Source organism: Sprattus sprattus, assembly GCF_963457725.1.
Source record: "Sprattus sprattus genome assembly, chromosome: 5".
Classification (NCBI taxonomy): Eukaryota; Metazoa; Chordata; class Actinopteri; order Clupeiformes; family Clupeidae; genus Sprattus; species Sprattus sprattus.
In genome coordinates, this window is record NC_137924.1 from 31670034 (window position 1) to 31695340 (window position 25307).

Consider the following 25307-nt stretch of genomic DNA (forward strand, 5'->3'; position numbering starts at 1 on the left):
TCAGGATTCAGGCGAGAGCGCCTGGCTGGCCCTGCTGCACTGAAGGAGCGCTCACTCGCAGCACCTGTTGCTGGAACGCATATAATTCGTTTTGCAAGGTGCTGTAGTCGTGGGAACGACTGGCCTGGTTTCTCTCAAAAGGAAAGTAGATTTTCCTCTGCTGATCCCGCGTCTATATGGAAGTTTGTAGAGAGATTGCCGGGGAGTAAAATGCTCCCTTTCCTTTACGTCTGCTGCTGGCTAGTAATACAGACAGCCGGAAAGGTTAATAAACGGAATGAAATAGCTACACATTACACACGCTATGTTTTAATAAAAGCCACGTTACTCACATACTGGTTAACACTGTTTGTTACAGCACATAAATGTTTGTCGCTACATCCAAACTGCGTCACCGTTGTCCCTCCCTGTGCTCCAGCCGCACCATTTTGCTTGCAATGTGAATCATTTAATTTAAATATGCTTATTGGCATTTGTTGCACCTTAATCATTTTCTACAAACATGATATGCTATGTATGGTGTAGTAGACTGAGACTCTATTCACTACTGCACAAAAACTAGACACGTTTGAAAAACTAGACGTTTGAAATGAAGTAGGTTAAACAACTTTCGCCAATATCTCCGTAAGGGAGATGGGTTATGTGCTCAAATTTCCTGGGATCAAAGAAGATGTTAGTATTCATGTGCAAACTAAAAATCACGTCTCAGGATTGCTGCGCATGCAAGTTATTTCGGGTGTCTCAACTGTAACTAATACCATTGTCATATAATTATGAGTCCAGTAAAAGACGGAGCAAACACAGTTTTCTACCGTTGTTGAAACACATCCACGCGTAGACTCGTTTTCTTTCCATCCGAGAGTGGTTATTCAAAGATAATATTCAGAACTATATGCTGATAGAAAGAAGGGAACTTTAAGCCACTACACTGCCTGTGCCCGATGCGGATCACGTTGATGTTGTTAGTAAACAAACCAGGTGGGAGCACATCTCCGTGGTCTTTGCGCATGCCCGAGGCAATGTAGCAGCTTCACATTTTGCACATGTATACAGGTAACGACAAGAGCCGTTTCCCTTGAAAATCTTCACACCTACACGCGAATACGATACGATAAACTGATCTGATCTCAGTGGCACATGTATAAGGCCCTAGTGAGAGAGAGACTAGGTTATAATCATGAGCAGAGAGAGAGAGAGAGAGAGAGAGAGAGAGAGAGAGAGAGAGAGACTAGGTTATAATCATGAGCAGATAGAGAGAGAGAGAGAGAGAGAGAGAGAGTCTAGGTTATAATCATGAGCAGATAGAGAGAGACTAGGTTATAATCATGAGCAGTGAGAGAGAGACTAGGTTATAATCATGAGCAGATAGAGAGAAAGAGAGACTAGGTTATAATCATGAGCAGATAGAGAGAGAGAGAGAGAGGCTAGGTTATAATCATGAGCAGATAGAGAGAGAGAGAGAGAGAGAGAGAGAGAGAGAGAGAGAGAGAGAGAGAGACTAGGTTATAATCATGAGCAGTGAGAGAGAGACTAGGTTATAATCATGAGCAGTGAGAGAGAGACTAGGTTATAATCATGAGCAGATAGAGCGAGAGAGAGAGAGAGAGAGAGACTAGGTTATAATCATGACGGGGATAGGAGGCCGTGTCTAGAGCCTGGTTTAGTACTGTTCATGTAGTAGCATTCCAGCGGTACATTTCATTTGTTTTCCATAAAAAATGTTTTGTGTGTGTGATCTGTAGCTTTGGGTGTTTGTGTGTGTGTGTGTACTGTGGTTTTCTGTGTGTGTGTGAGCTGTGGTTTTCTGTGTGTGTGTGTGTGTGTGTCTGTGTGTGATCTATTCTCATGACACTGTTGTCCTTACAGGTGAGTTCCCAGAACATGAAGATGGGGGGGCTTCCCCGCACCAACCCCCCCACCCAGAAGCCCCCCAGCCCTCCCAAGGCTGGAAGGGGAACCCTCGGGTACGTAACCCTGCAGCAGCAGTATACAGGGCTTCTCCTCTCTTCTCCTCTGTTCTCGTCTCCTTTCTTCTCTTCTCCTCTTGTCTCCTTTCTTCTCCTCTCTTCTCCTCTTGTCTCTTCTCTCCTCTCCACTCTTCTACTTTCGTCTCTACTGTGCGGTACGGTATCTCACTCCTCTCCTCTTCTATCCTCATGGGCAGAGATGAGTCTGCTGAGTTAACTCTATGGTCCTCATGAGCAGAGACAAGTCTGCAGAGTTAACTCTATGGTTCTCATGAGCAGAGACGAGTCTGCAGGGTAAACTCTATTCTCATGAGCAGAGACGAGTCTTCAGTGTTAACTCTATTGTCCTCATGAGCAGTGATGAGTCTTCAGAGTTAACTCTATTGTCCTCATGAGCAGAGACGAGTCTGCAGGGTTAACTCTATTATCCACATGAGCAGAGACGAGTCTGCAGAGTTAACTCTATGGTTCTCATGAGCAGAGACGAGTCTGCAGAGTTAACTCTATTGTTGTGCTCCTCCAGTGGCCAGTCGACCATTTCGCTGCCGTGATCTGGGCTCTAATCAGCCAATGACGTTGGACTTACATCACACTATCACGCCTCACTAAATCTAGGCCAGACACACACACACACACACACACACACACACACACACACACACACACACACACACACGCTTATATACAGTCAGACGTAATGGACCATGCTCCGTGCTGCAGGACAAGAACATGAAGGTTAGGTCTGTCAGACAGCGAAATGCTCATGGATATGTACGTGTGTCTGGTTTTTAGTGTGTGTGCGTGTGTGCAGGCACATGTGTGTGCTTGCGTGCGCGTCTGCACGTGTGTGTGTGTGTTGTGTGTTGTGTGTGTGGTGTGTGGTGTGTGGTGTGTGGTGTGTGGTGTGTGGTGTGTGGTGTGCATTGCTTTTGCGCCCCTGTATAACTCCTCTCTGGCTGTGGAATGAGAGGTCAGACTAGGAGTCCTGCGGCGATCATTGTCTCTGTAAGAATCTTTGCTCACGGTTCTAACAACCCACTCCCTCTTCCAGCACCAAGATCTCTAAAAGCATAGCAGAGGGGAGCGAGAGGGAGGGGGAGTGGGAAAGAGAGAGAGCGAGAGAGCATCAGGGAGAGAGAAGGAGGGAGGGAGGGAGGGAGGGAGAGAGAGGGGGAGAGAGGGGATAGAGAGGGGGAAGGGGAGATAGATTCAGAGAGAGCAATATAGTGCATTGGAGACGGTATCTTCCCCAAATCAATTTGGCTGGACATGTTTTGACTACCACATGCTGTGTAGGTTTGCTGATGAGTATCTAATGCTCTTTGCATTCCTCCTCGCACAGAGAAGGAAATTAAACTCTCAGGGTGCTTCACATTTTAAAATGCCCCCTAGAAATCCAGAATTAAGAAATTCCACAACTTGCTCACTATAAATATATACTGTATATAATATACATATTATATCATTATATCCAATACAAGAGTACTAATTTATTTTGAAACAAACAGTCCCTAGATGGGATGATCAAACATCAGAGGTGAACTCCTGAGCAGTGGTAGCCTCATGCTATGAAGGGTTTTATTGTATCAGTCAGAGAAAGCAGGCACAGCCATCTTCTTATCTCTGTTCCTACCAACTCTATTTCAGATTCACAGAACCAGTGTGATAATATACATCAGAATATATTACATTTGGATCATGTACATGAGATTGTGAGTACATGAGATCGTGAGTACATGAGATTACATTTACATTTATATTTAGTAATTTAGCAGACGCTTTTATCCAGAGCGACGTACAAGGGAGAGAACAATCAAGTTACGAGATCATGAGTAGATGAAGTATTGATGCCGTAATGGTCATGAGATCATGAGATCATGAAGTATTAGTGCAGCACTGGTCATGAGATCATGAGATCATGAAGTATTAGTGCAGTACTAGTCATGAAATCATGAGTACATGAAGTATTGGTGAAGTACTGGTCATGAGATCATGAGATTGTGAGTACATGAAGTATTGGTGCAGTACTGGTAGATAGTTCTCTGTTAATCTCATGGACTCATGGTAATAAATCCAAGTCCTTTTGATGTGTGAAGTTAATTCCAACTCTCATCCGTGTGGGTGGGTGGGTCGGAGGGAGGGAAGGAGGGAAGGAGACAGACACACGGGAATGGTGAAGTCTTTGAGAGTGTGGAATGTTTGTCTATTAGGAGCAGGATTGTCCGGGCAGACCTCGAGGTAGTGTGGCATTGACAGTGCTCTAATAAGAACATTTTCTGCATGACACATTTGACGCAGTCAGTCGTAACGGCATTGATGTTTGCGTCCCTTTGATGGTGGTCACGGAGGAAGCAGAGAGGCAGGGTTATTTTAGGAGCACCTGCTTCAGATTTGGCACTTAAGGGATTGAAGGAGCGAGATGTCGAGCAAATTTCACTTTAAAGGTGTGTAGTAGTCCGTTATTCTGGTTGTTGATGTTTTGAACTAAACGGCCAATCCAATTACACCTCTGTTTTCCATGCTCCTGAAGCTATGGGTTGATTGGCTGGAATAGTTTGTTTCCCATTACAGAACCAGGACTGTGTACAAACCCCAGAGTTATTTTGAGCACCCACACTAAAGGACATTTTGAGCACCCCCACTAAATGGACCGCTGGAGCACTGGAAGGAGCAATTTGCTGAATTTGGCAAAAAGTCTTTTTAATTATTTTCTTTTAATTATTTTCTTTCACCACCCTCTCTCAGAATCTATCCCCTTTTTCCTCTTCATGGAGGAGCAGTTTAGTTATTCCTCCCTCTCACCTTTAAAAGTTTTGCTCACTTTGTACTTATATATTCTTTGTCTGTTTTCTTGAAGAGTGGGTAGAATTACATTTTTCACGTTACATTTTTCACGTCCATCTCTTAAAACATTCAGTATTTAAATAATCTCTCTACTCTTCTCTGGGATCTTCATGCCTTCCTCTTCTCTACAGAGTGATACCATCAGTTGATTAGCTTTTCAAGAAGAAAAAATACTGTGCTTCTTAATGGCTGTTTTTTTTATGCAAGTGTCTTATCATCACCGAAGGAACTGTATCAAGTCTTCTCGGAGAGTGGGTAGATTATGAATTAATTACTTCTCACTTCAATGTGAGCCATTAAGTGTGAAGAAACCCTTGGCTCGTTTGATTAGGTTTTTTTAAGCTGTGGTAATTTGGAAACTTAAGCCCTTTTGTGGTATTTTTTTTATTTTTTTTTTTTATTTTACTTTCAGAAGGGTCCTCTCCTTCTCAGATTTGTGTGAGGGAGGTGTCTCTTGTTTCTCACTAACAACCCCACCTTACCCTTCACCCCCACCCCCACCCACAGGCGCCACTCCCCCTACCGGACACTCGAGCCTGTGCGCCCCCCCGTGGTCCCTAATGACTACGTCCCCAGCCCCACGCGCAACATGGTGCCTGCCAATCAGAGCCCAGTGCGCACGGCCTCCATTAGCCAGAGGAGCCGCACCTACAGGTACCCACAATCCACCACTGGTACAGGTTCCCACAATCCACCACGGTACAGGTACCCACAATCCACCACGGTACAGATACCCACAATCCACCACGGTACACATACCCACAACCACCATGGTACACCCACAATTCACCGCTGAAACATACATGTAACCCCACAACCCATACAGTTATCAATTCATCATCTTCCAAAACTGTACAGCTACCAACCATTCACTTTAACACTTCGCTTGTGCCTTCAGCTCACCATCACAGACCATTCTCATCAGCCGTGTGCCTTATTAAACCACCTGGCCTTCACATGCAGTCACACCCTCACATGGCCCTAGCGCAAGCCCTTGACTGCGATTCAAACTGCATTTCACACACACAGACACACACATACCACAGGCCGGGGGAAGTCCCTGCCCAGGTTACCATAACTCCTCCTCAAAGGCTTCAGTACTACCCTTAAGTTTCACACACACACACACACACACACACACACACACACACACACACACACACACACACACACACACACACACACACACACAAGGTTCCCATAACTCCTCCTCAAAGGCTTCAGTACTACCCTTAAGTTTCACACACTCACACACTCACACACTCACACACTCACACACTCACACACACACACACACACACACACACACACACACACACCCATAACTCCTCCTCAAAGGTTTCAGTAGTACCCTTAAGTTTCCGCTAGCTTCACCTCTCTCCAGAGGGCTTCCACACGCTGCCAAAGACATCCATGCGTCAGCTGTCTCATGTTCTCCGTGCTGCCTTCATGTGCAGGAGAGCACTCCGAAGCTGGGATCCGCTGTTGGAATACTACTTTCATGGAATCTTTTTTCTTCCCTCTTTTTTTTGGGGGGGGGGCTGTGAGTTAGCTGCTGGCTGTGAATGAAAGGGAACACAACTTATCAACAGCGCTCTGCAGTCTGTCAAAACTTTGAAATGTTCTTTTTCATCTCATTCTTTTTTTTAAAGGAGGGCTCAGGGGCTTTGAGATTGGAGACATTTCTGCCCACACTCCTGGAGGGCTTTTTTTTTCTTTTCTTCTTTTTTTTTTGGCCTCCTCCCCTCCCCCTCTCCATCTCTCAGCCTTTACTGCTCTGTCTGAAGCTTATATAACACTGAGGTGGTCCTCCTGTTCTTTCCCCTCGCACTGTGTGTGTGTGTTAGTGTGTGTGTGTGCGTGTGTGCGCATCAGAAGCCTGGGTGCTTCTCCCCCACCACACATGCAGACACCCACCCACTCTGAACATGAGGATGCTTCAGGTCTGCTGCAGTTATTGGGTCTGACGAATCAAGACGAGCAGTATGGAGTCTTTCTCTCAGCATCTCTTCATGGAGGAACAGTATGGAGTCTTTCTCTCAGCGCCTCTTCATAGAGGATCAGTATGGAGTCCTTCTCTCAGCACCTCCTCATGGAGGAATAGTATGGATTCTTTCTCTCAGCACCTCCTCATGGAGGAGCAGTATGGAGTCTTTCTCTCAGCACCTCTTCACGGAGGAGCAGTATGGAGTCTTTCTCTCAGCACCTCCTCATGGAGGAATAGTATGGATTCTTTCTCTCAGCACCTCATCTCTTCATGAAGGAGCAATTTGGACCTCTCCTTCGGTCTGTGAAAGGGAGATGAAGGGGGGGGGTGTTTCTCCACAGACCCGGTAGGTAGACGGAGGGGCACTGGAAGTCCTCAGAGAGAGCCCAAATGTGTGAAAGAGTGTGGACGGAAAAGGAAGAGGAGGAGGGATGAGACGACGACGAAGAAAAGACATACCCATCCCGAAACGCAGCAAGAAGAAAAGACATACCCATCACGAAACGCAGCAAGACCAACAGTCTCTGGAGAGCATCCTCTGCAGCTGGCCACACTGATCTGCCCCCCAACACTGATCTGCCCTCACACACTGATATACCACTTATCTGCACCTCCCCCCCAACACACACACACTGTGTTGCCCCACACTGATCTGCCCCCACAAACTGTTCTGTTACGGCTCAATTCTTCAGCACGTACACAATCAATTTATGTACAGTTATGAGGAGAAGTCAAAAGATATGCCGACACTGACATACATACATACATACATACATACATACATACATACATACATACATACATACATACATACATACATACATACATACATACATACATACATACATACATGCACACATGCACACACACACACATCCACGCATCCACGCATATACACTCACATGCACATGTTGATGGGTTTGCTTAATTGACTTATTAAGCACACAAATAAGTTTCACCGAATCTGTTACCTGCTTGATTTTACCAATTCAGCTGGGGGTTCACTTACTTTTGAAATGGACTAATTCCATGTTTCATTTAGTTTTTTGGCTACTCAGTACATGCAAATGATAAACATAAACCTGACATTTCATCTATGGAAAATTGGTGATGAAAAAAAATGAAAAATCATGATAAAACAACAGAAAACTCTTAGTGCTCAAGGGGTTCACATACTTCCAAGTGGCACTGTACATACATACATACATAGATGCATACATTCATGTATATGCACACTTAACCTTCAGTCCATCTTTCCATTCTCTGCTTTACCCCCCCTCCCCTCTCTCGCCGCAAACTGAAAAAGCATCCCTGCTCCTCCCTGCTCCTCCCTACTTCCCCCTACAGCCTTTCTGCTGAGTAGCGCTCCTCACCTCTCGTCTAGTTCGCTTCTGTTTTTTCACACCACAGCTGCAGTTTCTGTTCAGCTGTAGCTTCTCCATTTCTCAATTCTATCTGGCACAAGAACTCTCTGTCTCTGTCCCTCCCTTCATCTCTCTCTCTTTCTGTCTCTTTTTTCTCTGTTTTTCTCAATAATACTTCCATTTTTGCTGCATAAGCTCATACATTCTCTCTGTCATGCGCGCCCTCGCTTCTCTCTCTCTCGCTGCTTCGCTTCTCTAGCACTTGTTCTGAGACGGGTGTCATCAATCAGGTGATATTTGAGACGAGACGAGTGCCTCCTCTCAGGTGGCACGAATGAGATTAAAGATTCCTGAAACACTGAAGTCAGACACACACTTACAGGGAGCTGCCTACCTGACAGAGACCTTTTTGTGTGTGTGTGTGTGTGTGTGTGTGTGTGTGTGTGTGTGTGCGTGTGCGTGTGCGTGTGCGTGTGCGTGTGCGTGTGCGTGTGTGCGCGTGGGAGCGAGAAAAGCTGACAACTACTTGAACTGTCACCTGTCAGACATTAGGCATGTGACTGTGTGAGTTTGTACAGAAACTTACAGAAAGCAGAAATTCAGTCACATCGGTGTTCCCAGATTCTCAGGCTCGTGCTAGAACTTTCCTCTATTTCCGACTTCTTTTCCTCTGCTTCTTCCTGCTTACATTTCTCCAGGCTTTCTGATCACGCCATCCTTTCAGCCTTAAAAACCCCAGTCAAGGTCAAAGGTCAAGTGTGTTCATCTGCTAAACCATCCCATCTCCTGCAGGGCCTCAGAGATTGTGGTGGGCGACCACGCCGTGGTTCTCCATCGCTCTACCTTGCTTATGTGTTCTACGTGGTCATCCTCACACTAATAGATTCATTAAACGAGGCTGAACTTGCTGTCCAGTTAGAGATGTCTGATACTAGCCGCCTGGTTTGCGTGTTCTTAGTGTTAATAGCAATAGAAATTAGTTGCATTTTGAAGAATAAGCAGAGTGTTTGAATAATTGCATGTTAGCTCTAGAATATTTGCAGCAGCTACACTATTTGTTTCTCTGTAGTGTACTTCTAATAACTGTTTGCTAGGGCTATATGATAGCAGTTACATGTAAGCAGGCTGACAATTACAGAACCATGTTGGCAAGATTATTCATCTTAACATGGATTTCACATACAGTGTAGCTACAACGAGCACTATTCCAGTGTCCAGTATGCTAATTCTGGCTATGACAGTTGCTCAACAGTGCCCTCTAAGTGGCAAGTGTGTTGCGTTAACTGCATCTTGCTAATTAGCTGTAGTGTATCAGGATTATGATTGTAGTGCCTTCTAGGTTTCAGTGTTGTTTGTATGCTAATGCTAATGCCATTTGACCTGTGTACATCAGGATAGCGGTGTGGTCAGTGTGGTCTATGTGCTAATATTGGTGTATCAGTGTATAAGGTCAGTACTTGTGTGGCAGGGCCCTGTAGTGATGAGTGGTTTGTTTGCTAATGCTAGCTAGTTATCTTTAGTTTAGAAGGGCAGTATTGGCATGTTAGCGCCCCCTTCTGGCTAGTGTGGTGTGTGAGCAGCTGTGTTTTGTGTGTAGCAGCGGGAGCAGTGGAGGCAGCCATCCCAGCAGCCGAAGCAGCAGCCGGGAAAACAGTGGAAGCGGCAGCGTCGGGCTGCCCATCGCCGTGCCAACGCCATCGCCACCAAGCGCCTTCCCAGGTAACACTCGCAAATATTTAATCTCCCATCTCTAATGTTTCTGTCCTTCTCTCACTCCCACTCTCTCTCTGCCTCTCTCTTCCTCTCTGTCTCTCTCCCTCCCTCCCACCCTACCTCTTACTCTGCCTTTCTATTCCTCTCTCTCCCTCCCTCTCTCTCATCCCTCCCTCCCTCTCTCTCTCATCCCTCTCTCTCTTTCTCTCTCCTCTGCTTTCTCGTTCTCTCTAATTCACTCTTATTCCTAACTTCCTCCCATCCTTTCCTAATAATACGATTGTCCATCGTGTGGTTCTTCACAAATTTCTTCAAACACTCTGGATTCTCTTCCAAAGCAATGTGGGGTCCACAGGTGGGGTCCACTGGTTTCAGTGCCTGTGGGGTCACACACACACACACACACAAACACACACACACACAAACACACACACACACAAACACAAACACACAAACACACACTCTGGTTTCAGTGTCTGATGAGGCTATTTTTGGGGCCCACATGGCTGCCCCCAGACGGGCCAAGCACAACACTAACCCGTACGATCATTTCATGATGGTTGAGAACAGAACCACTCAAATGGCCACGGTAAGGGTTTGTCGATCCAGAGCTTATCTTAAAATTGGTACCCTCATTAAAGTCGTCAGACGGGGACCAAAGTTTTTGGTGCCGTAAACTGATTTAAAGAGGACATGGACTTTGAAGAACTTTGAAGAAGTAAGCTGATTCTGTTATCCTTAATCCAAGCTTCGCTCGCAGAGAATCAGACTCGGGAAAGATGTATAGCTTACAATACATTTATTCCAACGTATCACACAAACAACTCGTGGTAGTCGCGGTAAACGAGAGAATTCTTTCAATGTCATTACGGAGGGTTGTGCCCTTATAGTACAGAATTAACATGTAAACAAGACCAAGAAATGAAAGGTGTGTCCATAAATGAAAGTAGGAAGTTACCTTATTTGGTCTTACTCAATTAAGTTTAAGTTAATTAAGTGTCTGTCTGGGGTCCTGGCAACCATTGATCTCCTGCTGTCTTTAAGACAAAAGACAGGATCTACCTTGATGACCATTACCAAATGGTCAGGGAGGAAGCAGGCCTGATGTTCCGTCTGTGTGGCCCATATGCATATTCACAGAATGGGCCATTGCTATGAGGCATATGAGATTACTAAAACCTTTATATTTAACTGAATCTAACAACCTGAAACAGCTAACGAGCTAACAGCTGGCACAGTGAAGATTCCCCTTCCGTTTAGAGAACTTGAAGGGAGATTAATTTTGCATGTACTTGGGTTTTTGGATATAAACGTGTGTTTAGACTCAACAAGGAATATCTTTTAAAAAGTTGATTTGATTTGAATTTTAAAAATGAGATGTTGAGTTTATCAGGAAGTAGTTAAGATTAGCACACAGTCAATGTAGCCTGTAGCCAGTCTGTGTATGGTGGCCAACCCCTTATGGCTGGGTTTGATATGAAATTAAAAGCCATTTAAAATATGGGGGGGGCAACCTGCTAGGCAACCCTGCCTAGCAACTGTTATGGTCATGGCTGCACTTAATCAAGCTCTACGAAATATTTGACACAATTTATTTGGATTCCTCCAAGAACACCTTTCCGAACACCCCAATATCTTACTGTGCACTTCTTTACCTGATCTCTGCACTTTGTCTTGCATAGATCTAGTGCATAGTACTAACGCCTACTTTACTGAAGCTTGAGTGATGTTCCTAACTGGATAAAAAACCTGCTAAGTGAGTAGATGTAAGCAGAAAGCATCTGTTGATTTGAGGTGGAATGACTCACTCAACCATGTTAGATTTGTGAACATTTTACCACCTAGAGAGAGACCATCCAAAGTAATACTTGCAAAATGTCAGCGTGATATACCAAATACTTTCTGAGAAAAACTATTCTGAATATAGTACCCCCTTGCCATTTTTGGCACTAGTCTAAATCTGGGGCAAAGTTTTATTACAATTATTATCGCAAAGTTTTGAGCTTCAAAACTAATAACCTTTAAAATGTATATTTCAGCTAAAACCAAATCTGCTGTACTCTGACAGTCTAGCAGAATACAAGGTCTTGCTACATAAGATGGCATTAGATGGATCTTTCTGAAGTTGTCAAACCTCTGAAAAATAAGATCACAACTCGTTCGACTGCAAAGTCAACATTCAAGAATGGACTTTGTGTCTTTAACGAGCAGTACATACAGAGCAAGGAGCACACTGGTTCTGCTGAAGTAGTAAAAAAAGACTTTGTGTTGAGTGATGAATGTATTTTTAAAGCCTCTGAGTATTTTGAAGTTTAGTAGGTCTGTGCCCTGGACTGAAGCCCAGAGTCTGACGGGTAGTTAAGATCACCGTGTAAGGACTAGGCTGAGATGTTTGCTTCTATTTATTGGCAGAATTTATTGATTTCTTATCTTTTAGGACTTTTTGGTTGTTCTGGAAGACCTCTCCAAGAGACACTTTTTGAAAGAAATCAAACAAAAAGTCAAATATTTTCCAATAAAAAATAAATAAACAGAGTATACCCCTCTCGGACTGAAGAAACACACACACACTCGCACACAACACGTGACCTTGCTATCTGAAGCAAACTCACCCACCCATGATAGTCTTTTAATCACCCTTCTCTCCCTCTTTTCTTGCCCTGCCCTTCATCACTCTCCTTCCGTGATGGTTCCTCTACACTGCAGGGGCACACGCTGACTCTTCCTCTGCCTCGTCTCACTCCGCTCGTCCTTCCTCTTCCTCTTCCTCCACCGCCTCTAACCCCGTCCCCTATGAGGCCCTGTCTCACCCCCCTACCTTGACCCCTGAGCCTCAAACGTCACCGCCTGAGACCCCCGTTACCTCCCAGACCCCCTCTCCCCCTGCTCATCCACCTGCTGGCAGCGCCGGCACCAGCACTGCCTCTTCCTCCCCTGCAGCAGGTGAGTGCACCCTCTCACCCACCCCCACCCCCACCTCTACCGGAACAACCCCCACTTCCTGCATCGCCCTGCTCAACCCACCTCTGTCTCGCAGTCTTCACCATCACCACCACCATCCCCATCATTACAATGCTTTGTTATCATTCTCAATGCCCCTTGTCATTGGGCTGCACAGTCCTGGTCCATCTGAAGAAGATGAAGCTCTTAGCAATCACTGGCTCAAAGGTTGAGTCTCATCATCCAGATTTCCTAAATATATATATATTTTATATAAAATCTAAATATATGGCAGAATATTTGTCCTTTTCCATGATTCTGGTCCTGATATGGCGCTGAGCTGGCATCTTGGCGCCAAATAAGGCCTCAGTCAATCCCAGAGCTAACTGCTGCCTGGACAGTTACCTTGGTGACATTCTATACCATAATCCATAATCTTTCACTTCTTGTACCACTCTCCCTTTCTTATTCTTGGTATAATCAGTCCCACCAGAATTGTTGAATATAAAAAAAGTAACTGGAGGAATTCTAAAAAAAAGTACTTAAAATAATGCAGAAATCTGGGTAATACAAGGAAATGGGTAATGCATGATTTTAGGCTGTATAATACAATCCTCTGTTCAAACCTTTGTACACATCAAGGAGAGTGCTGAAAAAGTCTGACCGTTTATTCCTTGCAATATGAAATGTGTTAAACTCATCCCTCAGAAACTGTCTAACATCTCTCATACACAGCCTGTGTTCATGGTAATCAGTCGTGATGCTAATTCACTCCCACACACTCATTCAGTTAAAGCAGCTCATGGCCCTTTTCCATTGCCCTGGCCTTTGTCTTCACAACACAGAAAGGTTGTGGAAATCACTGACCTTTTTACTTTGCTTTTTCATCACATAATGCTGCATAGTGTGTGTGTGTGTGTGTGTGTGTGTGTGTGTGTGTGTGTGTGTGTGTGTGTGTGTGTGTGTGTGTGTCTGTGTGTGTGTGTGTGTGTGTGTGTGTGTGTGTCCGTGACTATGTATGAGAGTGAGGGTGCATTAGCATTATGTGATTGCAGCAACACTGTAAATGGCATAAGCTAGCAGAGAGTTCACACACTGAGGAAAATGAACATGTGTGAAATGCCACTGAGTAAGTGTGTGTGGTTGTAGGGGGAGATTTGGAAGTGGCACAGCAGGAGCCATTTTCCTCTCTGTGTGAGGCATAGTGCATCCTTCTGTTATCCTGCTGCGTTTTACTACAGGGGTGTGTGTGTGTGTGTGTGTGTGTGTGAGTGTGTGTGTGTGTTTAGGTGTTAGAGAGAGAGAGAGAGTGCTTCTGTGTGCACATTCTCAAATCTATCTTGATGTGTGAAATTGGGTAGTGTGTGGGTGAGGACTGAGAAGCCAGCTATCTTGGTTCATATGCATGTATATCTGTGCGAGTGTGTATGTGTGTGAGTGTAAGTGTGTGTGTTTGTTTGCTCATTTGCAGATGTGTCTGGACTGAAACGTGTGGAAATGGAAAATTACTGTGAAAAAAATGTCTCGAAGTGTGTGTGTGTGTGTGTGTGTGTGTGTGTGTGTGTGTGTGTGTGTGTGTGTGTGTGTGCTTTGAGCTGGACTCTTGCCCTGACTAACTCACTGCAGACTGTGAGACAGGCATAACTTCTTATACATATTATTTCTAAATTCGTCTAAGAGAACGCATTCGCGCACACAGTGAGAGAGACTACAATATGTCAACAGAAATAACAAGAAATGTCATTATGGGGTATTTACATCATAATAATAATTATTAATTTTATTTTTAGAAATTCTCAAAAAAAGTACTTCATGAGTTACATTTCTTTACTGCTGACGGGGCATTTAAAACAAGTCTGGCAAATTAGACTACCTCTTCACAGAAGCTTGATTTTTTCAAGGGCGTTAACCTTTTGAAACATTTTATACAGACTTGAACTGTGATAGAGCAGTCAAGCTAGAGCCTAGTGGGGGGGGGGGGGGGGGGGGTAGAATAGTAGAGTCGCCATAATGAGCTAAGGATCCTGAGTCTTCATCTGTAATCTCCGCCCTCTCCCTCGCTCACTGTTTAATGACTCGTCTCTCATTTAGCCTGTGCCTGTGAACTTGAGGGGCTACTAAAAATGTTCAAGGTCTCAGACTGCGCGCTTCATTAAAAAGGAGTGAGCTACTTTTTTGACCCCAACTTTTTAACTTCAAAGCAAAGTCGGGGTTGGAGGAGAGGGCGGACAGGGTAGCTGGGTAACGGCATCCCTCTCTCCGAAACAACCGCTCGAGATATCACACAGCACCACACTTTTAACATGAGAACAGAGAACATGACACTGCACAAGAGAGAGATTGCAGTTCTCCATGTAGCTCATTGCTCTGTGTCCCCCCCCCCCCCCCCCCCCCTCTCATTAATATTCCTGTCATAAATGTCTGCATTAATTGAGTGGGCAGCTTGGAGGCCTAAGGGTCAGAGCGTTTCATAAACCTCACCCTCTCCACTGATATCTGGCTGCACTGTTTGCCCCTGTCTGTGTGTTTGCCCTGTGTGTCTGTCTGCCCACACTGTGTGTCTGTCTGTCTTTCTGTCTGTGTGTCTGTCTGTCTCTCTGTCTGTCTTTCTGTCTGTGTCTCTGTCTGTCTCTCTGTCTGTTTGTATGATCTGCTCCCTTTGCCTTGCCTTTTCATCTCAGAATAAATGGGAGTCTCTCCAGCCAATCAGGGCGCAGCAGGGACTACAGTCTTGGCATCACCACAGAGATCCAAAGTTGCTTTCAGGCTAGGGGGGAGACAGGGCTGGATATGCAGACAGTGGTGGGACGTAAAAAGGTTACGCTGCAGCTTAATGGCAAAAAAAAGAACTTCCGGAGTAGAGCTTAAAATAGTGCTTTATGGGGGAGGGCTTCTAGAATGAAATTCCACTTAGGATACGGAGGGGGAGATTGGAGTTTGGAACTTGGAACATGAAAGTAGGACAATGGTTCCATACTGTACCTTAGTCTCAAGGGGATATGCTCTGACCTAAAACATGTCCATAATCTTCCTCATCCTTCCCTGTTTTTTTTTTGCCCTGTCTTCATTTCAGTATCACATTCCAGACCTTCTTCTGTAATGAGGACCTAAGGGATCCAATAAACATTTATTGCCGTCGTCACCAGTGTACATCTTTATTTTTTTCTATTATTTTCATTACATTTAGTTGTTTGTGTCTGCACACTGTGTGTGTGTGTAGCTGTGTCTGGCTGTGTGTGTGTCTGCACACTGTGTGACAATGAGTGAGTGTGGCCATTTCCGTGTCTATCTCGCCTGACTCATTTGTGCGGTGTCTTTTATGGTGTGTGTAATGGATGTGTCTGCAATGGCCAGTGTGTGTGTGTGTGTCGCCTCTAGTGTCTCTCTTATGTTCTCTGCTTTATTATCCGTGATGGTTAATTTGTGCAGTTTTCTGTAGGCTTTATGTGACTGTGGTTGCTTTTGGTCTCCGACTTTTCATTCTGTTGGGAATGATTACTCTGTCTTTCTCAAGCATTCGCACAGTACTGTCTGTGTGTTGCTCTGCTGTCCTCTTCAGCCTGTACCGTAGCGGCTACTGTGTCTGTTTCTGTGTTGCCTTGCTGTCCTCTTCATCCTGTAGCGGCTACTGTGTCTGTTTCTGTGTTGCCTTGCTGTCCTCTCCATCCTGTAGGGTAGCGGCTACTGTGTCTGTTTCTGTGTTGCCTTGCTGTCCTCTTCATCCTGTAGCGGCTACTGTGTCTGTTTCTGTGTTGCCTTGCTGTCCTCTCCATCCTGTAGGGTAGCGGCTACTGTGTCTGTTTCTGTGTTGTTTCTGTGTTGCCTTCTGATATGTCCTTAAAAGTGCTATATGTAAGAATTGTAGTTTCAAAACATTCAGAAATGAACTTACTTATGGCAACAAAATGCATAGAATGTTCAAAATGCCTACATGCTGTGTTGCCCAGATGCCTGCTAAAGCTAGCATGCTAACCAGCTAGCGCCGATCTGTCCTCCCTTAAAAAGCCTAGTGAGTCACTGCAGTGACAACATGTAAGGGAAAGGTGCACGCATTGTGCTTTTAAACGTTCAAATCCCATCTCCAACGCTAAAATAATGACAATTAAGTATTTGTTGATTCTTGGACAAATAGATTGCTCCATTTTTGAACTACTGTTTCAATCCATTTTCAGAGTGCTGGATTGAATTTATGAATGGATCCAAGTACGCTTTGCTATCCTGTAGTTAGCATCAGCAAGTAGCTCAGTAGCAAGCCCGATAGTTAAACTATCTATTCGATCAGCTGGCTTTAAAGCTCAAGTGCTTAAATGAAGACCTACAGGGAAGTTAATCAAACATGTAAATAACTAATTACTCTAGTGCTAGCCTTGATTCATTCACTCATATAAATGTTCTACATGCTTTCAACTTCTCTCACCTTCACCAAATGTTTTGTTTACTTCTGCAAAGGCAGAGGCGGTAGGGCTGGGCAAACATATTAAAACACTGGCCCCTCTCTGCTTGGGGTGGAGAGTATGGAATCAGACAGCTAGTCAATCTTACCTGTTGCCCCTTTAAGCTCTGCTAAGCTGCTTTTGTTTTTTCCTCCTTTTGCTCTCCTGTATAGCATTCCATTACTGTGTTGTCTTTGCATTAGTTTAATATATTATAATATATATATTATATTCAACTATAATACATATTTATATATTATCCATAATATATATTTCTTATATTATTTCATGTGTATGGTTAGTTGAATAGGATGTTGTGCTTGATGAAGGATTAAGTGTGTGTGTGTGTGTGTGTGTGTGTGTGTGTGTGTGTGTGTGTGTGTGTGGGTGGACTGCAGGCATCACCCCTCAGTTCTACAGCATGAACAGGCCTGTGCCCAGACAAACAGCGCCCCCTGTGGGAGGTTCGCTGCCCTACCGGCGACCCTCGTCGGTCACAGCCCAGCCCTGCATGCCCTTAAACCAACAGAACGGAGGGCCCTGCTACAGCCAGAACCAGAGCCAAGGTACCCACTGCCACTACCACTCATTTCAACCTGGAGTCATGTAAAAAAGCTGCTCTTGGTGTTTTCTGTTGTGTTTTGCTATGTTTGTGTGGGCACTTACTGGGTAAGGTTAAGTGCTAATTACAGTATTAGCCAGGGTTGGGATCTCTAAATAAGGTGCTGCCACTGTTTCCCCAAGATGTCGTCCTCCTGTGTGTATAATACTGTTATTTGTGCTAATTCAATGTGTGTTAGACTGGGTTTTTATTGTCTTTCTGAGTGGTAGAGAGCACTGTTGTTTCTTCACACTGAACTAACAGGCCTCTCTTACTCTTTCTCTCTTTCTGTCTCTCTATGTGAGTGTGTGCTTCACTTCTGTTTCACTTCTTCTGTCTGCCTCATGAAATAACCTGACAATTATCACTTGTTCATCATCTCTCTCTCTCTCTCTCTCTCTCTCTCTCTATCAAACCTCTCTGTCTCCCTCTCTCTCAAACCTCTCTATCTATCAAACCTCTCTTTGTCCCTCCCTTTCACTGTGTCAATTCTTACCTCCTTAACCACTCATCTCTCTCTCTCTCTCTCTCTCTCTCTCTCTCTCTCTCTCTCTCTCTCTCTCTCTCTCTCTCTCTCTCTCTCTGTATCTGTATCTACCTTGCTCTTCCACTGTGTGCGCGTGTTTGTGTGTGGGTCTGTAGTGTCTTTGGGCTCCCCTCCTCCCCCCTCCATCCTCCAGATCACACCCCAGCTTCCGCTCACAGGGTTTGTGGCTCGCATGCAGGAGACCAGTAAGTAGCTCCACATAACCTTCACCTGACCTTCCGATGACCTTAACCTTTGACCTATCGGCATGTTAAAGGTGAAGTGTCAAAGGTGAAGTGTCTACATACAAATGTCACCTTCTTTGACTAGCTTAGTTGAAGCGTGTCTGTCCCCATCTCTCAGCGCCAGACAGAGACGTGTACTAGACTCCTATTAGAGTCTTTTTTCTAGCTGTGGGGATTTGTAAAGGGCCATGCATGTAGTCTGTGCTCCACCGTCTACAAGAGGCCTTCTTTGCCGTAGAAAAGCGAGCGAGCAAGTTGAGAGCAGCCCATGAGGGATGTGAACGTTTTCTGCAGCTTTTAAATGTGTAAATTATGCAGGAATGGAAGTGCTCCTGTACTCCGCCTTCCTGTACGGGGAGTCCACCTCTTGTTCCCTCTCTAAAACACCAGAGGTGCCTCGGTCCTTTAAGACTGGTGCCCCTTTTAAAACACTGCAAGCCTGGTGCTGTTACACGTGGACATTTTTCTTTAGCGCCACACAGGGATAAGTGAAAGTGTCAGGCGACACACAAGTGACAAAGCGATGGGGGATAGGTGATGTCACTGTCACATGTGCTGTTGACTGTTGTCATTCTGCACGTGTGTGTTTGTGTTTGTGTGTCTGTGTCTGTGTCTGTGTGTGTGTGTGTGTGTGTGTGTGTGTGTGTGTGGTGCAATTGTGCACACATATTTCTGTGACTTGTCATTCTGTGATCATGTGTGCATGTTTGAGTGTGAGATTGTATGGATGTTAGTGTGTGTGTGTGTTAATAATTTCACTGTTTGCCTCTCCCTCAGTCTCAGACGCGCCTCCTCCCCCTCCCCCTGCAGAGGAGCCGGTGTTTGAGGAGGTGCAGGCCCCTCCTCCACCTGAGGAGTATGAGGAGGAGGAGTCGGCCGTGGTGGAGTACAGCGACCCCTACGCAGAGGAGGACCCGCCCTGGGCCCCCAGGACATACGTGGAGAAAGGTGAGGGCCACACACACACACACACACACACACACACACACACACACACACACACACACAGGACATACGTGGAGAAAGGTGAGGGCTACACACACACACACACACACACACACACACACACACACACACAGGACATACGTGGAGAAAGGTGAGGGACACACACACACACACACACAGCACATACGTGGATAAAGGTAAGGGCTACAAACACACACACGCACACACACTCGGTCAAAGATTAATAAGTATTCATAGACATAGTATGACAGCTAGACAGCTCTCTGGTTAAGTCATGTCTGACCCCAAAAAATACTCTGTCCCTTCAACCCCTCTCTCTCTCTCTCTCTCTCTCCTTCCATCCATTCCTATCTCTCTTTCTCTCTCTTCTTCCACCCCTTTCTCTCTCCCTCTCTTTCTCTCTCTCTCGCTCTCTCTCTCCTTCTCCTTCCTTCTCTCTCTCTCTCTCTCTTGTCCAGTGGTGGGGATCTATGACTATGCTCGTGATAAGGAGGACGAGCTGTCCTTCCAGGAGGGCTCCATCATCTATGTCATCAAGAAGAACGACGACGGCTGGTACGAGGGCGTCATGAACGGCACCACAGGCCTGTTTCCCGGCAACTACGTGGAGTCCATCATGCACTACGCAGAGTGATCACCACCCACCTGACCTGTCAGTCACAGCCCACGGTCCGACCCCATGCCACAGTCCTTCCGTCATCACACAGCTTTACCACACACACACACACACACACACATTTCACAAACCCCTAATATTACATATATATATACTTTGTGTGTGTGTGTGTGTGTGTGTGTGTGTGTGTGTGTGTACACTGATGGGGTTTACTACAGAAGTGTGCTGAATCGAAAGAGATTGTGTGTGTGTGTGTGTGTGTGTGTGTGTGTGTGTGTGTGTGTGTGTGTGTGTGTTTGGTGAGAGGGAGATTACTAAAGGGGTTTGAAAGGCTTTTGGGACATGATGGTCGCTAATGTAGATGCTACAAATGTGCTTTTCCAAATCAAATCAAACCCATAATAAAATGATTACTGACGATGAAGGATACCACTGAGATGTAGAGGAAGATAAATCATGGACAACCATGCCCTTTTATTTTCTTCCATTTTTTGTTAAACTGGATTGCTTTTTATTGAGATGAATTGTATCTTTACACCGACCAGAGATCATCAATCACAGTGTTCCTCTTGGCATTCTCAGATCAGCCAATCAAAGTTAAGCAGTTAGTCCTGTCTGCTCTGTGATTGGCTACTGGACCTAGGTGCAGTGAATTTTGGCTAAGTTGACGTGACACTTTACTTGACTTTATTTTCCCAACAAGGATTATGTCTTGGAGTGGATTTACGAGTCCTGATAGAAATTACACTTTGAACCTTTGCTTGTAATTCATGTCAGGTTGTGCAGAACACATTTTAGGGATGAGGACCTTATTAAAAAGGGAAATAATTTTGTCAGCAGATAGAGCAGCATGGGATCAGATGCATGTCTGTTTCTAAAGCAACACCTACATTCAAAGTTTGCTCTTGTTTGCTTATCTCATCGGATTTATAACTGAAAAACACCAACGTACAAAAATCGAGCAGGAAAACAGACATCTAAACACTATTCATTTCATTGTTTATACCCACGTTCAGTACATAGCTTTACCTTTTCAAATTAATTCCAGGAGTCATGTCCTTGTGTGTAATAATATTTCTGACCTTTTTTTTTAACTCTCAGTTGGCGTCAGCAGTGTCTGTAGTTTGCTGTATTCTTTCTGCAGCCTTCAGAGCCAGTCGGCACAAAATGTCGTCTCTGACATCTCTACCACAGAGGTGTATGGGGTGGGTCTCCATGCAGACACACGGAGGATACAAGCCTGATTTTGCACACATTGGCCCAGTTTGCTCCCTTTAAGACGGAAGAGTGGAGCCGCTCCAAACCCTAATGCAGTACTGTGCCGTGGCGGCAGCATCCCATGAACACTTGTGGATTCATTCCTCTATGCTTTTTGTACATTTTTAAATGTTTACTTTTTTGTCACCATTTTCTGTTGGCTCCCATTTTGTGTAGTGAATCCTAACCAAATGGTTATTTTTTTTTTGGCTTGTTGTTGTTTGTTTTCTTTGTTAATGATATTGGTTTAAAAAAAACATATATATGTTGTGTATGTTGTGCTACATAGGCTGCATGCTTAATAAAAGAAAGATTTTCAAAATGACCATCTCCATTTCACCCTTTACTTTGCCGTTGAGTCTGCTACCCTGTGTTGCTTCTGACCGTCGAGCGTCAGCGTCGATTTTTTTATAGCTTTTTTGGGTTGGTAGACATGCCAGATATCCAGGCGTACAAGCACTAAAAAAGTGACATTTTCATAATATGGCCCCTTTAAAGCAAGTGGATCAGCCTTTAGAGGTGCAATATGTAGATTTTTGCCGACAATAAAAATCGTTTGCAGGTGTACCATAATGATGTGATTGTAGAGGAACTGGAAATGTATTTGAGAGTGTCAAGATTCTTAGTTTCAGGTTTTTATGCATCTAGTTACAGTAATGCAATATAAAACCTTGAAACCAACAAAAAAACTGTTTTTAAATCTTGCCTTCATAATGCATTAATTGTAGAACCATTTCTAAAACAAAACTGCAGTTTAACCGACAAAATATCCACCCCAATCAAGCACGGACAGATTTTTCAAACAGAGTGGTGCATTTTAATGCGATCACTTTCCCAAGCCCCTCTCAACTAACTGGCCACCATGAAGTCAGAGACTCTTTTCAACAGACTGCATCCAGACTACCCCAGCAGAAAACGGCTATGTGTGATATAGTCTGGCAGAAAAAAAGCTTGATTATCCCCTGGCATATTCTAAAGAGAGAATCTCTTCTTATAAACCTATGCCCTTAACCCAAAACCCAACCTAGTCCTAATAATAATGTAATATGTGCCGTATTAAAAGTGTATTTTATAACAAATGATGATGCTTCATTCTACAAATGAACTAACTAAACAAGCTAGTCCATCCCACAGTTGATGGTTGTCATGGTGATATAGGAGTGACCTTGGGATGACCTCAGGCCACTATGAAAACTAGAGTTTGATGTCCCATGTCTAAGTTGTCATAGCATCACATATTTTAAATGTGGTCATAAACTGCTGTTATATCACTGGATGCTGGTGTCCAAAACGACTTATAACATTGCCATGGTTACGTCAGTTACTGTCTGGTGGTTCAGGTTGAGCCTTGCCAAAACTTTGGCCAAGGATTCACAAAGTCTGTTTGAAAGACAGTGAGTAAGACCTCTCTCTTTCTCTCTCACCTCTCTCTTTCTCTCTCACACACACACACAAAGGTTGAGCCTTGCCAAAAGGGCAGCCGTGGATTCACAAAGTCTGTTTATAAGACCTCTCACACAAACACACACACGTACATTGATGCACACAGCACACTGTAAAACCACAGCCCTCAAAACACACTTTAATTCCCTCCCCCACCTACACACACACACACACACACAGTTTGTAGATTTAACCAGAAGAAGCACACTAAACTCAGGGCATTGATTGGATAAAAAGTGTTGTTGTCATGTTTGCCATGCATTCCAAAAAAAAAGAAGTTACAGTCCTGTACTTAATATTTTCTGTCTCTTAAAAGAAAAGGGTATCTTTTTGTTATTTATAACAGTAATATATATTTTTGGGTGAAATATGGAGAAATATAACAATAAAAAAAGTGTTGTCTGAGATTATACTTCTCCCTATATATTGTACATTTATGAATATTTCCATACGCGAGGAACGTGGAACTTTTCATCTGTGAGGTAATTAAAAAAAAAAAAAAAAAAAACTTCTGTGTGTAAATTAAGTTTGTCACTAATCTTTCTGTTGTCTGTAGCCAATCTTCAGCCACTAGGACACATCCTTTATCTGAGTGTTTGTAATGAACTTGGCTACATGAGCAGTGCATGGATGTGTGTGTGTGTGTAGATTGTTCTTGAAGGTGTAGTCCAGACACAAGTTGAGTTCTCTGAATCTGACAGCTATTGAAAAATCATGCATTTTAGAATTCACAAGGTTCCGCTCTCCTGCAGAAGAAAGGAACTCGCGTCACTGCGTCTGGGACACTCTCACATGTTTTTCAATCTTATGTAACTGGACTGAGCGTCTTCTCCAGATGGTCTGTATGCGGGTCTAGCCCTGGGGGCGGGGGGCTGTATTCAGGGGAAGGTGAAAGGAGAGAAAGGTTTGGTTTCAGGCTTTGGGTACAGCACGCCTTACCAATCAGGGCCGGCCCCAGGGTGGGGTAAAAGGGGCAGCTGCCCCCTTAGATGACATTTTTGCCCCATAAGATTTTTCCTGTTACATTTAGCCTCTACTTAAATAACAAACTTGCCTGTCAAAATGTCCTGTAGGCTTGCAATGCTCCTTCAAAACATAATATATAGCTCATCCTTCAAAAGTTGTGTTGAAACCTAAAATAAATCAAAAAACAGCAGTATGTCTTATTGATATTTCACTGACTAATTCGAGTTACAAAATCCAATCGCTCATCCCATTAAAATTGGGGGGTACGCGAACTGCCAAAAAAAGATACTGTAATATTTTCCTAAAAGTGCCACTAGATGGCGTTACTAGGAAGGTTACGCAAAAGTGACCAGCGATATAAGCTGCCACCACCTTTAATTAATTCCCGGTCTGGTCCGGTGAAAGCACTTTGAACAATCAGGGGATCTAGAGGAGTAACAATTATCTTTATTTAAATTCATATAAAGGCTCACGTTGACCCACTCGCAACACACAACTTTGAGTACACAATAACGTCTGAATAAATGGCACAGCACACGTGAATAAGTTAGAGCAGGACACAGCAATTCATAGGTTCTACCACAGCAGGAGTCAATAAATCTGACTTAAAAGACACACTCCAAGAGTCAATAAATATGACTTAAAAGACAAACTTATCCAGTAATAAATACACCGTAGAAAAACATGCAATACTATTACTATGAAACACGTGACAAGGATCAGACTTCAATTACATATCACAGTTGCGCAGCGACCGTCAACAACGCTCACCGAAGGACGCACACACACACAAACAGTAGAGTTAGTTAAAAGCGGACTTCCCTGTCCGTGTGCAGCGAGACTCCCCCGTGTCGCTGAAAAGCAGGCCACAAGTCTCTGGTTGCACGCTCGTTAAGGTAATTCCACTGGCGTCCACCTATGCTCTCCTGGCTATCTATGATTCCCCCACTGTCTACCTCCGGGCCAGTAAGTGGTTCCCCGGTCTCTTCAGCGCCGGTGGTGCTAGCCAACCACGAACGCCTCAAATCATTTTCCCCGTCCGTGTGAAACACCAGCGACTACCTACAGCGTGCCCTCTCTCGTCTCTCTCGACCATTTCCCTCCACCGCTATTAAAACCCTCAGTCTCATCACCTTCAGGTGTGTGCAGCCATTGCTGTCAATCAACGACTGCCGAGTGCAATCAGTGTTGTGTGTCCTGTCACAGTTCATCGTTACATTTTCACCACACTACTCCCCCTTCTGAGAAATGGACTCGTCCCCGAGTCCCGGTGAAGACAGAACATAGTCCCGTGACCAAACAGGGGGTCTTCGAACTCGCTCCGGCCGACCCAGGCCTCTAGTAGCAGGCCCAGCCAGCCCAACAGCAGCTGGCTCTGATGACACTGGAGACGCTGGCTCTGATGACACTGGAGACGCTCCCCCAGCAGACAGCTCCCC

The 25307-nt window shown here is 44.6% G+C and overlaps 1 protein-coding gene across 3 annotated transcripts in view; it reads left to right on the forward strand.

Annotated features, from left to right (window-relative positions):
• abi2a (abl-interactor 2a) overlaps positions 1-21784 on the forward strand; it is a gene marked incomplete at its 5' end in the record, with an annotated part of 66821 nt that extends 45037 nt beyond the window's left edge. The window contains 7 exons of one of the 3 annotated variants that reach the window (XM_080839311.1): positions 1867-1964; positions 5319-5465; positions 9760-9881; positions 17647-17814; positions 18492-18581; positions 19398-19568; positions 20045-21784. In XM_080839311.1, coding sequence (XP_080695437.1) covers positions 1867-1964; positions 5319-5465; positions 9760-9881; positions 17647-17814; positions 18492-18581; positions 19398-19568; positions 20045-20220 — 972 coding nt within the window. In that variant the 3' untranslated portion in view covers positions 20221-21784. The remainder of the gene's footprint in view (positions 1-1866; positions 1965-5318; positions 5466-9759; positions 9882-17646; positions 17815-18491; positions 18582-19397; positions 19569-20044) is intronic. The other 2 variants (XM_080839309.1, XM_080839310.1) reach the window with 2 other exon arrangements.
• Between the last annotated feature and the right edge of the window lie 3523 nt (positions 21785-25307).